Here is an 18746-nt window from a genome sequence, read left to right as displayed (position 1 = left end):
ATACTAAATGTCATCAGATTTAATTTGTCACAAATCAAAGGCTTGAATGTATTTGGTGCATTCATTTCTCACAGTTTCAGCTTCTTAAAGACAAACCTTGTAAAAGCTGCTTTGGGTGGGAATTATAATGCTTCCCTTTAGCGCCTTGCCATGGTTTCCCAGGGTATTGCAGTGTAAATGTTTTCACATAATCAATTATTGTGAGCTTTTTCAATTATCATTCTTACTTTTAAACCAGTACGGGTAACCTTCAACATTTTATTAACAGAAAAAACAATGCTGCTACATTTTAAAGCTATAGAAGACAAACTTTGTTATTTCTTTACTGCGTTTATCAAAAAGTAAGAGGGGGTTAAGCAATGACTTCAGTTGCCTAATGTCCTAATGTCCTCTGGATATGTGGGTCTGGAGCAGATGTCTGATGAAATTGTTGCATTCCAGTTCAGATTAAAGAAGGAATTATTGGTTGAATGTAGTTGAAAGTAACATCAATGGGTTTCATTATGATTTGGACTGAATGATGGATTGGGTATCACTCATGTCTATTAAGCTGAGTTTTATGTACAGACACAACACAGATACATATAAGATATGCGATGAAGGTCTCTCACCCTCATTCTGTCACAACTCAACCTCTATATTTCAATTGTGTGTGAAATATCCGTTGCAGCCATTGTTATATGTAGTTGACACTGCTGCTAATCCTAAATATTGACAGCACATTAGCTATGGTGCTATTTTTGTTTGCCTGTCTCAGGGAGCAAAGTGTCTTTTGTTTGGTTCCTCACAGTCTTAAGGAAGGACATGATGCCAGAGCCCCCGGTGCCCCGCTCCTCCAACGCTGTGGGTGCTCTGCTGATCATCTCCTGCTCTGACTCCCGGCTCTGGTTTCTCAGTTGTCGGGCACGTGCAGCAGGTACAGTGATGTAGCGGCTGACGACTTTGATGTGATAGCTGCGCAAAGCCAAGAGTTTTTTGACACAGCGCTGGAAGGCCTGGTTTAGCCTCTCGCTGGCTTGCTGCTGGACGAAACCCTTAAGGGAGGGTTGCAGTGAGATGTCCTGGATCAGCTGCTTGTGGGCAGGTGGCATGTAGTTCCTCATGCGGGTTAGAAACTCTCCTGTATAAAGTTAGGGGAAGTATCATCACAATAAGTCCTTTGTAAACCTTTCTGACAGTGTTGTAGTCAATCGAAGGAAACACATACCACTTGTTTCTTCATGTTTGATTCCCAGAAGTTCATCAAAGCAGTGCAGCAGACTGCTCTGTGCAGCGCTCCCTCCTGAATACTCTATCGGCTCCTCCTGCACCCCTTCATAAACAAGCCCCTTTGGCATAGAGGTGTTGTCTTTCCACCTATGCAAACAAATCCACAAACCAACATTTAAAAAGCAAGTTCTACTTTACAAATAAATGTCTAATAGGTCCTATGAAAACAAAGACATATTTCTTACCCGGACAGGTATATCCTCATAATTCCATAGAAGACTGATGGATCCACATAGTCTTAAGAAAAACCACAGTGATCAAAATACTTGGCGATAGGGAAATAGTCTAACTTATAAGTTATGTTGGAGTGATTACCGTGCATCAGTTTGAGTGCGTCTGTCATGTCCTGCATGGACTGGCTGATCTCCTCCAGAGCTGTGGCCACAGCCTCTGTGTCTCCACACCTGACACCGTTGATCACAGTGGGAATGTTCTGCAACACAGGTCCAGAAACAAAGGCAATGTCCTTGATATAATTGCAGTTTTTAGGTGGCATTTTCTAATTTACAGTTTATCATAATTTTGTTTTTTCTTTTCTACATAATGTATTTGGGATTTTAGGGATTCACCCTCAGTGCAGGAACTGCAGCCAGCTCCACCAGCAGAGTGACCATGAAGAAACCTCTCACACTGTCTCCACCCGGGAGGCTGACCAGCAGCTCCAGGTTCCTGCATGCAGACGTTTACCAATCAGCTTTTCACACATCAGATATGTAATAGAACCAGCATTTGAGTTGTATTGTACTTACTCCATGTCAAAGGGCCTGGTACAAGAGCAGTGAAGGTGAACATAAGAAAGAGAGGAAACAGAGAGCTTAGACTTGTTCAGGAGGAAACCAAACCACATGCAGAAGATAATGGTGTTACCCGTCTGGATCCTTCTTCTTCCAGTTAGCCAGGACTGCATCTGCATGGGTGAGAATTGGGGGGAGTCCTAAACGCTGTGACACCTCCCAGTATGGGACCGCCAGGTTATGTGGCAGCTTCTTAGAGGAAAATTGTTGAAAATGAAAATAATTATACATAAATTGTAGATTGTAGTGTGTAGAGTAACTAAGCAACTGGGAATGGTCAGTATGACAAAAAGATGGAATAGAAACAGAATCAGGTTTATTGCCGAATAGGTTTTAAAATACAAGGAATTTGCTCTGGTGTGGTGAATTCATAGACACAGTATGAGAAATGATAAAATAAGAGCAAATATATACATGTTACAATAACTATTGTAACAACTATTATCAGAAAAAAGAACTGGAAAAATACAGAAAAATCCTGTGCAGTTTTAACAGTGGTTTTATTGTGCAGAATTGTGCAACATAGTCTTAGTAATGTGCAAAATGTCCCAATAAGGAGTATAAGATGTGTGTTAATGTAATGCACAGGTGGTCTATAGACCCAGAGATACCTCCACCGTGTCGTTCTCCCCCTCCTGCCAGACGTAGCCCATGGTCATCACGCTGAGGGCCAGGTGTGCCAGACGTAACTCTGAGTGTTTCTGCAGAAACTGGATGCTCAGCAGCGGCATCTGGACAGCAGAGGAGCAACAATGAAGCATGCCTCCATAAAGTGAAATGTCCTTGTCGGTTTATTGTCCCCACTTACTTCGTTTATATGCAGCCGCAACTTGTGAGAGTGCACCAGCTCCGGGACGTGCAGGGCAATATCCATCCATGGCTGGTAGTACGGTGGAAGCTCTTCCTTTGAAAGTTAAAGTATCATAAGAAAATGTCGCTTGCAATGAAAAATGACAGGATCGGTGGAGCACAGATGTGGAGGTACAATGTTGCAATGATATTTGAATATGTTTTGTTTTTATTCCTATTTGCATTTCATTGCTTTATATTGCTACATGCAAAGTGTAATTGGACACAGTGTGATTTTGTTGCTGTAGGAATAAAGTTCATCACACAAAGCAAACAGGAACCATGCCAACTTCCCTGAGATAAATGGTCTCAATCAATACCACCAGCTTTATAACAGTTGAAACAATTTTCATTTAATGTGAATTGCATTTAAAGTTGAATCAAAGTGTTCCTGACATGACTGATTGTGTATAAGGTCAAACGTACTTACTGTCAAGAGGTATAAGAAGTTACATTTATTGGGCTTTATCACTTACCAGAGGGTCAGGGAGGATGAAGCCAAGTTCCTCAGAGACATGGTAGGGGTCCAGAGAGAAAAGACATTCGGAGTCTGATTCAGGAGCCGCCATGGAGAAAGAAAAATAAACCGACTGACAGCAGCAATCCTCTGACTCTCTGAATGTTTCTAGAGACCCTAACCTGCCTGGACTCTGGCCCAGAGTTCACTGTGAAGCTGCTATCAATAATGTTTATTGGTTACAAAACATTTACTCCTCACTTCTGCTATTGCGCAAGCTTAGAGTGGCAAATAACTCTTATCGTTACTCAACTTCCACAAGTATTGATAAAAAGAAAGGGTTTGCTCCACATTGAGGCTACATTTGACCAGCCAATTTGAAATAAACTGCTGGACTGACTTTTACTTTCTTTTTATTTTATTTAACTTGCTCATTCCAAAAACATTTGTATATATCTGAGACTTTTGTGGTCGAAAAAAGTCCTTTTAATTTCACAACTTTTACAATTTATCAGGCAGGTGTGAATGTGTGACAGTGTGGCACTAGGTTAGGACAGGGTCTTTTAACGTTGTGTTCTGCTGGCCTCTTCGTAGAAAAAGCCTTTGCCCTCTCACCCCCAGGTAGTTAGCTTGCAATGCTTTTATACTGTGGTATCATGACATTGCTATTTGACATAATGTTATTACACCAAATACATTTAATAAAAAAAGTATGGCAGAAGGCATTTTTTATTTACTGACTCTGGGAAAGTTGGTAAAGAAATTCCCACAAATTGTATCTTTGTACTATCTCTTTAAAGGTAGGGTAGGTAATTCACTTCAGAAACACTTTTTGTTATATTCCATGGAATGCTCTTAACATCCCGATAGCAATGAATACATTAAATGCTTTGACAATAAATACATACAAATATTTCATCTGTGGAAGCCGTGGCGCTGTAAAAAGCACGACCAATCATCTGCCTATGTCCGCAGCAGATGATTGGATGGCCTACCTGCCTGTCAGCCTTCCATCTCGTGCCCTCATTGGTCATGTGCGCGTTCGTGTGTGTTGGAGGAGGGGCTCTTTAAGGAAGTCTGAAGGAAGGGGCAGATTTTTTTCGGTTGTGTTCTTTCAAATTCTAGCTTAGGTTTCTCCATTCTTACCTACCCTACCTTTAACTAAATCATGCACATTTAGGTTAATGACTAAGGTGATATTTTTCTCTTTTTCACTTCCACTTCCCTCACCTACATACCACAACCTTTGAAAATGTCTGGTTTAGATCAATGAATCAATTCTAAATTGATTTTGCAGTATGCTAAATGACCTTTGCTTTGTATAACAGTACACACGTGCAAACAACATAGTTAACTGAAAAGAGGCTAAATACCAAAATTCTTACATTTTTATTTCGATTTCTCTCATTCAAACATCTAATATTTACATAGCTTAAACATATCAAAGCTTTTTCTTTTTTAATATCCATTGACTCCTTTAAACTTAGTAGACCCTCACTTAGAAAAACAAATACTTCATACTTCCTGTCCTTTTATCATTCATTTTATGTGCTGTAGTCCAATTCATAATTTCAGTTTACATCTCTTCCTATTTTGAAGGGAACTTGTTCCACCCTTTGCCATGTTTTATATGTTGTGGCTCAAGATTAAAGAGAGGACTGAAGGCTTTTTAGACTGCCAGCCTCACCTGGTGGATCAGACTGAACATTACAGGAGTTACAGTAAAGCAAACTTAAAGTGGACCTATCATGCTATATTTGAATAATATAGTGTAGGACCATACCTATATAAGGCATATTTATACTTATTTTTTTTCAAAATACCAAACAGATCATGCATTTTAGCCATGCCTCATTTTGCTCAATTTTAATTTTTTTAGATCTGTTTTAGCAAGGGCAGATTCTGTGAGCAACAGCACCATCTAGAGGCCTGGCATATGTACTACAACGTCTCCAGCGCTTTCGAACGGCAATGCCGTGGCTGTCTCCTCCTGATTGGTGGAGTTGGCCCAATAGCCGTAGCGCCACTGTCCTGACGTCAGGACAGTGTTCAAATCTGGATCAGTTTTTATCAGATCCGTTGCAGCCCCTTTTTTAGAGATTTGGGTATGGAGGAAAATAGAGAGGGTTGTGTTTTCTGACACTTGGTGAGTTCCCTTGAACACCGGGGACACATATTCATGTGTAAAAGACGTACAAAAGTGCATTTTGCATGATAGATCCCCTTTAACATAACAAGAAAAGAGAAGAAGTCATTAGAACCACACCGCATTTAACGATAACTGAACTGGTTGATATCAATTTAACAAGGTAACATGCTGTGTCTACTGTCTGATTGATTGATTGATTGATTGATTGATACATTTTATTTCGACTACAGTAAAATAAATAACTACAAAACAAAACAAAACAAATGTAAGAGAAATCAAAACAAAAAATGACATTTACAACAACAACAACAGCATTAGCAACATAAACAGTGCCACATCTAGTGTTTGAAAAGGAGTGAGAAGAAGTATAATTTATTTAATCTCACCCCCTTGTCCCTAAATGATTTATTTATAATCTATACTCGGCAATAATTATCATTATTATTGATTAGTATTGTTTTTATTATTATTAATCTGCTTTACCTGTTGATTGACATATATACATATACACATATGTACATACACACATACATACATACACATACACATATATACATATAAGCACATATACATATACACACCTACATACTCACACATATACACATATACACATACACCTTCCCCATCCCTGTACCTCGAGAAAATAATGTATCTGTATTTCCTTTTGAACTGGTTAATGTCTGGACATCGCTTTAGCTCCACATTCACACTGTTCCATAGTCTCAGCACAGGCTGAGATACAAAAAGTTCTTCTGGTTGTACGGACCCTATGAATTTCAAATTGAAATTGTCTCCTTGAACTATATCCCCCCACTCGTTGAGTGAATACTTTTTGGATGTTTCCTGGTAAAACGTTATTATTTGCCTTAAACATGAATGTTTAGAATTCTACCAGGTCTGTACATTTTAACAATTTTGACTGCAGGAATAATTCGTTAGTGTGATCAAGGTATTTGGCGTTGTGAATGATTCGTATGGCTTTTTTTTGTAGAATAGATACTGCATGTATAGAACTTTTGTAGTTATTGCCCCAGATTTCAGCAAAGTAATTCAGATATGGTAAGACTAGTAGTATGTCTGAGACAACCATGACATATAAATGTAACAGAATAGTTATCTGTAGATGCATTTTTTTAGAATGATGTTTGTGTTGTTTTAAGTTATTTCTCCCACAATAAAAGCAGTACAACTTTGACATACATGTGCTCTAAAATTGGCTAGAATAAAGGTCAAATGTAATGTGACCCACTTGGTCCTGGGACAAAGACAGAAGGTGCAAACACTGGATTGCATTGTTCATATTTAATGGGAATGGCACAGTTCAGAGAAACACAAAGTAACAGAGTAAAGATACATGTAAACCAACTTAACGGAAATTCAGTTTATTGTATATTTAAATCCTTCACAAAACACATTATCTGAGGCTCTGAACACATCAGTACCTGTGAGTCGCCTTTCATTTATCACAGACCAAACCATGGCAGGTACTTTATTTGCTGTGCATCCTGATGTTAAGTTATCACAGCAGTAATAGCTTTCTGCAAAGTGCTAAACGACTAAACTGACTGCCAACAAGAGCAATTGCTACGCGTGTCACACTGTTATCAGCTATTCTCACAATCATGAACACTGTGCAAATAATCGCCTTATAGCTTAAGTGTGATAACCATGACAAATTTGAATCTAATGCACACTAAGTAGATTCAACTCAGGTACCTGTTCAATCATTGAAAAATGACATTGAGTTATTTTCAAACACACCTTTTCAGTATTGAGAACAAGTTTATTATTACCAAAACAGAAATTATGTTATACTATACATAATACATCTACTGCAGTAGAACAAATGCTGCATTACAGGGATGATGATGTCTTCATTATTATCTCTCATGTCTTGTCTGACAAAGATACTATGCAACTGTTGCATCATGGGAAGTATAGGATGAATTGTTTCTGGAGCTGGATCTACAGGAATTAGAAGTCAAAATCTCTGCCTCTACTTCAATTATTACTATGCATTTAAACAAGTAGTTTGTTAAATTTTCCACTAGAGTGCAGCACTCAATTGAGCAAATGAACTTAATAAAAGTAAATCCAAAATGGCACTTATACGTTTTAGACTTGTTTATTATCTAAATGTATGATTGTAAATAAGCTTTAGTTTTAATAATGCATGACTAAATACGCATCAGAGGGACTGATTGGTACAGTCAAAGGAGTAAAATTAGTACCAAGCAACAGCTCATAATTTATATAAAACTCAACAGCTATGATGACTCATGCATCTTTATTTGTACAGCACTCTTGAATGACACAGTAATAACTGGACCCATTTAAATAATTGAAATAGCTATGTGTCAGACAATAGATTCCTGTTATTGTTTTATTTATTTTTTCAGAATTTGTGTCATGCAGCCATACTGTACTTGCGACACACACACACACACACACACACACACACACACACACACACACACACACACACACACACACACACACACACACACACACACACACACACACACACACACACACACACACACCTACCTGAGTGATTTACTTCATCTTGCCCTCCTACTTTTCACATACTGATAAGTCTGTAGTGCAACACTGTGTTTTTCATCCCAGTATGAATCCATGAGGGGTGTATAATGTATATTTGATCACACTCAAAACATTACAAAAAATGCAAATGATTGTATATTAGTTTTAAGTGAGAGGTAAACAAACAAAACAACACGTGGTGGAGGGAAAACAAGTCAACCCAGGCTACTGAGGGTCAGTGTAACGAGATTTGTGTGACTTTAAAGTGGATCAGTGTTTTGTAATGAATGTTTTTTTCCCTGCCGGTGCCTGTCTATTATTAGCTGTGGAGGCCTACAGTAAGTGGAGGTGGATCCAGGACGGCAGGGCTGCAGCTCTGCTTGGCACCGACAGGCTTCAGATCAGCGTTGTATTTTTAGGAATGCAATCGGACTTATCGCGCTGATCCTGGGGGAAGTTTGCTGGTCCGACCGCCTCTTTTTCAAGACTGGTTTACCTTGCCTTTAAGATGAAGTTAAATACGAGCTGCAGACAGGTGCAAGCCGCATCCGATGGAGCCCTCCTTTTCATCTCGTTCATCGGCCAACCCGATGCCTCACTTCCTTATGTTGCGGTAAGAGGGACGCTTCACATTCCCTGTTAAAGGAAAACTGGGTTTATTTTGTATCTCTGTGGGGTTTTTCTGCATGCAATGAACGCAGAGCCAGATAAACAGGCTCAAGAGTCAGTGACGGGGTGTTACATAAGGTGTAATGCAGCACAGCCTCATGACTAGTGTCTCGGTGGTGGTGGGACTGCTCGGTCCTTCTGGTAGGATATGCATTCTTTTATCATCTTTGCTGTGGATGATAACTGAGGCTGCAATATTATTTAATGCTATTTTACTCTGGAGGATAGTGCTAAGGCGATGGGTTATTTTCAGTATCTGACCGTATAAAACATGTTGAATTAATTCGGGAGTTGCGCAGTGTAGACGAACCTTAAAGCGCATATGAATGAGCAACATTAGAGGCGGTGTATCTCTATAATGTCATGCACGCCCAGCCTAAGGTCAGATGTTTTGTAAATAAATGCAGATGACAGCTAGCCTGCAGATTATGCAGTCAATGAATGGCTGATTTTATGAATGGCTGCAGAATGACCGTCAGGCTGAAATCCTAGTAAACCGTAGTAATCTATAGGGCGTTGTATACAAGGAAAGGCTACATTAAAACAGTCTAAATACTGCAAGAAAGAAGACATATTATATCCTGATTTTCATCCAAGAGAGGAATCTGTAGTGTGCAGGTGACCAAAAGTGATGCTTCAGGGAGTGGGCCAGTTATTTCTTTACAGCAGGTCCTTTGGGGTGGAGGCAGGCACAGGAAGCATCTGACCTCATTCACAACCAGGTAACATTAACTGAGAGTCTAAATGTGAATGACTCTATTGAAGCAAGCCTGTTATTCCCAGTGGAGGGAGACTTTCAAAGGGAAAGATGCTGGGACAAAACATAGATGGTGGTCTGACAGTTGAGCATGCATGTGTAGACTATATACAGAGATCTGGTCAATGATATGACATGACAGTGAACATAATTTGATGTTATGTGTGTTGTGGTGACTCATGTTGGATCTAAAATAAAGCAACAGCACTAGCATGACACTAGCCTATGAAAACAGTTTTACAGTAACTGTCATGTTTGAGCTTTTTTGAGAAAAATGTCATGATCAGTGTGATGGATTGAGGGGAGTTTGATATAAACTGTGACACACAGAGACACAGGCTACAGTTCCCTTGGAAACCAGTCGTTCAGCTAAATCATCAGCAACACAAATTAGTGTGTTTACCTATTTCCTCCATTTCATTAAATGAAAGTGAGTTTGTGAATGTCATATGTATTTAACTTAGGGTTATGAATGAGGGCTGTGATGGGTGAAGTTAAGGTTGTTTGGATTCTTACGTAAGAACCGTACACAGGGGAAGGTATTTTAGGCTTGCAGATGGTTGATGGGATTACATCAGCCTTTATTAACCCTCAGTGGACAAACCAAACAGTTTATTTATCTGAATTGGGTTGTTGTTTTAAAACTGAACATCCTTTCTTTTATATTTCAACTAAGATTAGAAAAAATGGCATATTATTTTTACACTATGGGGCGTGTTGCAACCACTATGGATAAAAAATCTGCCTTTTTTTTTTTGCTTGTCCCTTTAAATTCTCTCATATCAGCAGCCAGGACAGGGAACTTGTGAATGGGCTCTGGGAAGTCACGGGACCGTCCATTGATAGCTCTGCAGGCAGAAGGAGCGGAGCACATAAGGAGTAGACACAGTGTCTATTATCCATATTGATCCATGTTCCTGTACTGTTCAGGACAATAGTTTAGGATTTCAGGTGCTGATGCGGCTTTCTGGCCTCCTTTGTGTTTTGACAGGTCCCAGCTGAAAGATTCTGATATGGACTATGAGAGGCCAAACGTTGAGACTATCAAGTGTGTTGTGGTGGGAGACAATGCAGTCGGAAAGACCCGCCTCATCTGCGCCCGGGCCTGCAATGCTACGCTGACTCAGTACCAGTTACTCGCTACACATGTGCCCACAGTATGGGCCATCGACCAGTACAGAGTATGCCAGGAGGTCAGTATGCAAAGTAATTACTTCTAAGATTGCATGGATGTGCTTTTTCAGGATTTAAATCTCTGATTGCTCAACTAAACTAAATCTATAAAGGAATAAAATACTGAAGGCGCCTCATTTGCACATTAAGCTGATAGCATTCACACCAGTGATTTACAGAGATTAAAAGTCCTTGAATGTGTAATCTCTAATTAGGTATTAGAGCGCTCCAGAGATGTGGTGGATGATGTCAGCGTGTCTCTTCGTCTCTGGGATACTTTTGGAGACCATCATAAGGACCGGCGTTTCGCTTATGGCAGGTGAGATATTGTGAAATTCCATGTTAATCTGCCACTAAGTGCTCTGGTGCTTCCTGAGTTTAGTGAATTTGTCCCGTGTCATTCCTTCAGGTCTGATGTGGTGGTATTGTGCTTCTCAATTGCCAACCCCAACTCTCTTTACCATGTGAAGACCATGTGGTACCCTGAGATCAAGCACTTCTGCCCCCGTGCTCCTGTCATCTTGGTGGGCTGTCAGCTGGACCTGCGCTATGCAGACCTGGACGCAGTGAACAGGGCACGGAGGCCTTTAGCTAGGTAGAGGGATTCATTTTTAAACAAGAGATTATTTGCGGTCTACCCTTCTTAATGGCAGAATGGTATTTGATAAATGTTCTTGTTTTCAGACCCATTAAATCCAATGAGATTCTTGCTCCAGAGAGAGGCCGGGAGGTGGCCAAAGAGCTGGGAGTGCCATATTATGAAACCAGTGTTGTTGCTCAATTTGGAGTCAAGGACGTCTTTGATAATGCTATCCGAGCTGCGCTCATCTCGCGCCGACACCTGCAGTTTTGGAAATCCCACCTGAGAAATGTACAGCGGCCTCTCCTTCAGGCACCCTTCCTGCCACCGAAACCTCCCCCACCTATAATCACTGTGCCTCCTCCCCCCACCACCACAGAGGAGCATCCGGTCGGTCTCCTCGAGGACCCACACTGTGCTGACGTCATCCTGATCCTGCAGGAGCGACAGAAAATCTTTGCACACAAGATATACTTGTCGACATCGTCTTCAAAGTTCTATGACCTCTTTATCATGGACGCACATAGTGAGGAGACTGAAAGGCCCTCTCGTGGTCCTCTCTCCGGAAGAGAGCTGCTGATGCGTGCTGCTAGCTTTGATGTTTGTGAAAGCAGTGACGATGGAGACAGGGCCAACCTGAGGGCCTGCACTAGTGATGGGACGTTAAAAGATTTCGACACAGGGCGACGGGGCAGACTCCTCTCTTCGTGGAGCCGAGCCTTCGCCAGCATCCAGGAGGAGGTGGTAGACGACCCCGTCTCATACAGCCCCAGGCCCATAACTGTGGTGCACATGGACCAGTCCATGCAGCTCGGGCCTTTCCGAGCAGTGCTTCGCTACCTGTACACAGGTCAGCTGGACGAGAATGAGAAGGAGCTAATGCACATTGCACATATTGCTGAGCTGCTGGAGGTCTTTGACCTGCGGATGATGGTGGCTAACATACTAAACAATGAAGCCTTCATGAACCAAGAAATCACCAAAGCCTTCCATGTACGGCGCACAAACAGAGTCAAAGAGTGCTTGGCCAAAGGGACCTTTTCTGGTGAGTGGAAATATTTAACACTTATTTGTTTAGCCTAAAATAGAACACAGGTGTTATCTTTGTCTCATCTCTTTATTACAGATGTAGTATTCAAGCTAGATGATGGGACCATCAAGGCCCACAAACCTTTGCTCATCTCTAGTTGTGATTGGATGGCAGCTATGTTTGGTGGGCCTTTTGTGGAGAGCTGCACAAAAGAGGTAAGTCAACATGCATCACTTTGTTCAGCTGTGAAAAAAGACAAACAGAACTAGAGTACAGACCAAAGTCAGTACTGGATAGAAAATGAGTCCATGTTTCTTGTAATTTTCCATGGCATTCTTATTGCAAGTCGATTTATAAAGTTGAAGCATTTAAAATGTAATTATTTCTTAATTGGCAAAACACAGCAGTCCAGCAGCGATCATTACTGACCCATGAAGAGCACCTGTGATGTATGTGGTCTGTTTACAAAATGTAATTCAATTAGAGGATTGCAAGTCTGATGTAATACAATTAAGTCAGCAAACATGTTGTTGTTCTGTCCGCTCAGTTTGTTTATCTACCTAACATAAAAGAATACTACGAAAATATTACACTTACTTTTGCAGATAGTTAAGACACGTTCATTTCAAATGATCAAAAATCATATGCTTCCTAAAATCTTTTTTTCATTTTCAACCAATACTGTATGTAAACACAATATGTTTTTCTTTCTTTATTCGTGGCTATTCTAACTGCTCATGCATTAAAAAATGAACCAAGATTTTGTAAATAACTATATTTTGCTATATATATTACCATTACATCATATAAATATAAGAGTGTAAACTAGATGTATTCTCTGTTACCTATTAAATGCATAATACAGTAAAATGCATGGTCATGACTGTCACATGTTCCTGTTTCTAAGGTGCTGTTTCCAAACACAACTCGCAGCTGTATGAGGGCCGTGCTGGAGTATCTCTATACTGGGCGGTTTTGTTCTCGGACTGACTTGGATGCAATGGAGCTCATTGTTCTCGCCAATCGTCTTTGCCTCCCCCACCTGGTTGCACTTACAGGTAGTACATTTGATATAGTTATTACCCTCAGGATTGTATTACACAAAGCCATTGTGGTAATGCATACAGTGACCAGCCTTTTATGTTTCTTTCAGAGCTCTACACAGTTACAGTCTTGACAGAGGCTGGGATGATTGGGGCTGACATTGATGGAGACGTGCTGGTGTACTTGGACATGGCCCAGGTAGTGTGACCTGTCAATCAGCAGGAAACAAGGCTGCACTTAAAGCTCTTATATAATTATTTGGCCAATTGGGATTTGATTCACGGGCATTTCTCAGAGAGAGCTGCGCTGAAGGTTGGCATAATGTTTACTCCTCAAAGGTGGAGCCAAAAAAGCTGTGTTTCTCAGAGTGCAAGTCTGGCAGAATGAATGGGACAGGATCTTTGGGCCAGTGGGCATTTTGGATATACCGAGTCAGGCTCAGCACTGAATGATTCATTTAATCATTCAGCTGTATTTTAGCTTTAGCTTGAGCACTTCAGTGTCATATGCAAGGCTAGATTATCATCTGGGCAAAGATGCTCAGGAGCCACATGTTCATTTGATTAATCTGGTAATATCTTTATATATACAGTCTATGGGTAATATGCACCACTAAAGCACAAACATTACATACAATTGAAGAAGGTGTTTTTTGTGCATTTCTATCTAATCTTGAAGCATTGTCTTATAGAAGAACCATATATGTACTCATATGGCATACATATTCCAGCATGCTCAAATTAGCATGCTAATGTTAGTATGAAGGTTACAGTATAGGTGAAACTCCAGTGCAGCAATAAAGAGATGAGCAATACCTGAAATGTATTAAATACAGCTAACAAAGACCATCTTAAATGTACAGATACATAAATGAATAATAATAATAATAATTGGTATGTTGACAGTTCCACGGCGCCCAACAGCTCACTGGCTGGTGTCTTCACCACATCTGCACCAACTACAACAGTGTCTGTCGCAAGTTTCCCCGAGAGATGAAGTCCAAGTCTACAGGTAACATGCATATAATCTGGCAACACACATTTAGATTACATTTTGACCCTCAGGTCTACTTATATATGAGTTTTTATGTTCAAAAATATTTGTATAAATGTATCCTCTGTAATGCCTTTCTAGCTAAATTGTTGTTGTTGTTGTAAGATGTATGCAAATATCAATAAGATCTGTTTTGTATGTGCTGCAATTAGTTTTCTTGACAATGTTGGACTAACCATTGTGGTAAATGGGATATTGAAAATTGACAATTGAAATATCTAGATATCTTTTTGAGATTCCTAAGACAGTGTATTCTGATGCAGACAACCAAGAATATTTTGAGAAACATCGCTGGCCACCAGTGTGGTTCCTGAAAGAGGACGACCACTACCAAAGAGCCCGCAAAGAGCGCGACAAGGAGGACTACCTGTACCAGAGACGGCAGTGTAAACGCAAGTGGCTCTTCTGGAACGTTCCTTCCTCTCCTAACTCACACTCTCCTTCTTCTGGCTCCTCCGCTGTCATCTGACCACGTGGGTAAGGCCAGGTCCACTCTGAATTACATCAGTGTGGATGCGGGTTGTAAAAGTATTAATAGAAGATAAGCACTGCTGGCTAGCTACGCCCCAATTATTCAGGCACTCAGTCTCTCCTCCCGTTTGTTTGCTGCTGCAGTCAAACAGCACTCCTCCCGATCTGCAAGGTCAGCCCAATCTAGCGGTGAAAGTAATGAGTTTTGTTCCTTTAGATTTTTAGACTCGGTGATATGAATCTCGTTGACAAATGGCACAGTGTAACTGGCGTAAATAACAACTCATACTGACTGTTACACCACCTGAGATTTACGTTTGAAAACAGGACTCTGGTGGCACAGAACTTTCCACAGATGTTCATAACCATCATCAACCAACCTGAACTGATAACTAAGTGCTGCTTATCAGCTGCAACAACCAGCAAACCAACACAGAACTCCTCCGTCTCAGAGATATAACACTTTGCCCTTAAGTGTTTTTACAATCTACCAAACTATGTGTAAAGTATGATCTTATCAACAGGATGTAAGGATAGTATGGTCTGACAGGAATTAATTATTGAAGTCATTCACTCTAACCATGCTGATTATGACCGTGTAAGCATAAAGGAAAAATACTGGCAAGCTGCTCCTGTTTATTTGTGTACAGTCATTGTATCTGATTTTTGTGCACAGCTTGCACAGCTTAAAATGCGGTGAATATAGATCAGCACGTATTGTGATCTTGGGATTTGTGGCTTCTTGTCAAACAAAGAGGCTTTAGTTTACATGAATGATTCAGTGTCCTGAGACACAAGAGATCCCGAATCAAGCAAGCATACTGTAGGTCATTTCTGTAAAATACCAGCAATTACAGACCAGGTCGCTATTATTTCCTATGCTTGCTGCTGCTTTCTAGCACACATTTCCTCGGTTTCACATTGAATGATTCCATCAGCTTGATCACTGTCATACTGGAAAGCAACACATAATGCATCTCTGGGCTAATGGCAGCATTTCCGGAGCTGAAAACACCGCATGTTCATCGTGTACACCATTCCTCTGTGATGGTGTGTATGACATGTCACTGCTGGTGATTTGGCTTTTGGAGATTTCCTTTCTTAGTGGATCAGAGGATGCCCGCTGAATGCCTGCAGTTGGCTGTGTAAGACTTGTGCATGCAGGAGGCTTCCTCATGTCATGGTGCAGTAATCCATACTCTTCTGCACACCCCAAGCACTTTGTCCGACTCTTCTCCACAGAGACGCACACAAGAACCTCCAGTGGCAGCATCCTGGTGAACGGCACCTAAAGACAGTATGGTGACATGACACACTGCTGCAAATTTAAAAAAGGGAACTTGGGAGGATACCAAACCATGATATTTAAAATGTTTTAAAAAAGAGGTTGTGAAGAGTTTGAAAACAAATCATGTTTGTTGACCTGCTTGGCACACCTCACAGTATGTGTTCAAGATTGTCATCTACTGTTGATTACACCTGATTGTAGGATGGTCTGCAGTGTTAAGCATAGTGCTCAGTGATGAGTAGTATTGTAAATTGTACAACATATTAGACCAACTGCAAGTAACTTGCATAACTCAAATGTGCTGTTATTTAATATTGTGCACTGCAGGCAGTGAGCAGAATTGTACAGTATTACTGAGTTATACATATACTAAATATAGACTTGACTTGCATTCAGTTACTGCGCAGCTACAAACGGTTGCTGAAAAATAAGTGGATTCCCATTGTGCTGACTTCCTGATACATCTGTTATATAATATTACAGGCAGTTTAAATGACTTATAGTAAACTAGGATTACAGTGAAAAATAAAGTAGAACAAATGTATAATATAAAGACTTACGGCACATCCATAAAACATGCCATTTTTATTAAAAAATAGTATATTCTGATGGCAGCATATATTAAAGAAAGGTTAGCTTTAATCCTGCATATGATTGGTTAGACTTCTCCATACAGTTTTTGACTATACCAAAATGTAGAGCCCAACAAAGAGTTTAAAAATGATTCAGTGTTATGAATCAATTCATAAAATATTTTTTATTTGTATTTCTTCCTAATAACTACACTGCATGAACAAGGCTCGCCAAAATAGATGAAGTTTATTCCTTGTCATTTAAAGTGTAAGATATAGAGTAGTGGTGTTAGTGCTCTAAGCAGTAGCTTTAAATTGTTCTCAATTACATGAACTGTTGTTTATAGCTAATTAAAGATAAGAGCTGTCATTTTAAACATCTGGATTGATTAAATATTTTGGCACACATGGTCAGAGATTAGAGTGAAGGGTGAACTTAATTTAGAGCCAGCTTTCCAATTAAGAATGTTTTAATTGTCTTATGATAAAAATGTCACACAAAATACACTTTATTTTTATAGTTTAACAGCAGGAGGGTCTATATATTGTTATAATTTGCTGCTGTAAGTGATACATTTCATAAACATGCATTTCATTCCTCAGTGCATTGCATTTCTTAATGAGTCTTCTGCTGATGTTTAGCATCAACGACACCTCATGCCTTAATGTACAGTGTAGTGTATGGTATTGAATGTAAAGTAGTGTTACTTTGAGAGTGTTACTTTGTCCTCTGTGTTCAGTTACCAGGGTGCTCTCTAGGTTGTGTGTGTGTACCTGTAAATGTACATAATCCATAATTTGGATGTAAAAGGAATCGATGTACGATCAATTCGATGAGTGTGCTTTACTTTGAACACTGCGGAGGGTTTATGTCCTTTTTTAAACACAAAACTAATTTAACACTCTGACCATGAAGGCAACACTAGACTGACATAATGACAAACCATTAATTTGTGACATTACCCATGAAATGTTTGCAGGGATTTCCAATCTGTTACATTATTTTAACTTTGCTTTATGCTAATGATCTCCAACTTTGGGGTCTGCATAATTACAAACTGCTTGGACAGGGTGGTCATTGGAAATTAGATTGTCACTCAAACATGTAAATAGCAAATGTGTGATGACTTGCAATTCAACTTTGGCCTAGCAATTGATATAAGCTATTGCTTAGTTTAACATATAATGTTTTTTGTACTATGCATACTGAAATGACTTTGAAATTACAAACTTGCACTGCTTTGTAGCACCAGGTTCTACTCAAATTGCATTAGATGGTATAGCAACATCATTATTAGATATGTAGACAACATCAGGTAAAAAAAATTAGATCGTAAATTACAAAGAAGTTGTCACTGGGGTCCTTTTCCATGTTTGGGTGCTAATTTCACCGCTGCAAAGAAGCACAAACCAAAGGGAGCTTTAGCAGCACCAGGAATATATTAAATATGCTGCACAATCACTACTGCATAGTTTAAGAGGCCTTGTTCAGAAATGGTTGAAAATTAAATAAAAAAACATACGATAAATCAAAAGAAAAAAACTTGAATGTTTTCTCAGTGTTCAAAGCCTGGATGACGTTTTCCTTAGTCGTCAGGTATCTTTGTTCTCAAGAGCTGTTTTTATTGTTTAGAAGCTGTAAATCTGAGATTCTGTAGCATGTGTTCTTGAAAATGTGTAAATAATATTTACTAAATAAAAAGAAGCAACGTGTGCATTTGTGTCAGTCTTTTTAAAAGCCCTTTCAGCAGTGGTGTAAAAAACAAAGGAGATTTACTCAAGTACTGTACTTAAGTACATTTTGAGTACTTGTACTTTACTTAAGTATTTACATTTTTGCTAGTTTGTACTTCTAGTCTACTACAATTCAGAGCTAAATAGTGTACTATTTTTTCTCCACTACATTTATAAATACCTTTAGTTATTTCACATATTTGGATAAATAATGTGAGACATAATCAACACTTAAATAACACTTTAGTTACACCTGGAGTAACACTTTAATGCATCAATAATTATAATCAAAACATGTAATATACTTTTCTAA

At 39.6% G+C, this 18746-nt stretch overlaps 2 protein-coding genes across 3 annotated transcripts; one reads left to right on the top strand and one right to left on the bottom strand.

Annotated features, from left to right (window-relative positions):
- Positions 1-244: 244 nt before the first annotated feature.
- On the bottom strand, positions 245-3572 carry ido1 (indoleamine 2,3-dioxygenase 1). Of its 2 annotated transcripts, none has more exons than XM_034148771.1 (10): positions 3389-3572; positions 2872-2967; positions 2675-2794; positions 2137-2255; positions 2019-2033; positions 1839-1938; positions 1585-1702; positions 1455-1506; positions 1208-1356; positions 245-1120 (listed from the first exon to the last, which is right to left on the bottom strand). In XM_034148771.1, exons 1-10 carry the CDS (start codon positions 3479-3481, stop codon positions 735-737), a joined length of 1248 nt encoding a protein of 415 aa, XP_034004662.1. In that variant the 5' UTR covers positions 3482-3572; the 3' UTR covers positions 245-734. The 2 variants fall into 2 exon arrangements, with proteins under 2 accessions (XP_034004662.1, XP_034004663.1); XM_034148772.1 differs by having other exon boundaries at positions 2137-2252.
- Positions 3573-8426: 4854 nt separating this feature from the next.
- LOC117496758 (rho-related BTB domain-containing protein 2-like) lies at positions 8427-18414 on the top strand. Its single transcript, XM_034148501.1, has 10 exons — positions 8427-8675; positions 10480-10681; positions 10877-10980; positions 11071-11256; positions 11346-12286; positions 12368-12486; positions 13179-13329; positions 13425-13513; positions 14221-14326; positions 14632-18414. Exons 1-10 carry the CDS (start codon positions 8614-8616, stop codon positions 14835-14837), a joined length of 2166 nt encoding a protein of 721 aa, XP_034004392.1. The 5' UTR covers positions 8427-8613; the 3' UTR covers positions 14838-18414.
- The last annotated feature ends 332 nt before the right edge of the window (positions 18415-18746 follow it).

The sequence above is a fragment of the Trematomus bernacchii genome, unplaced genomic scaffold (genome assembly GCF_902827165.1).
Source record: "Trematomus bernacchii unplaced genomic scaffold, fTreBer1.1, whole genome shotgun sequence".
Classification (NCBI taxonomy): Eukaryota; Metazoa; Chordata; class Actinopteri; order Perciformes; family Nototheniidae; genus Trematomus; species Trematomus bernacchii.
This window is presented reverse-complemented; position numbering and strand designations above follow the sequence as displayed.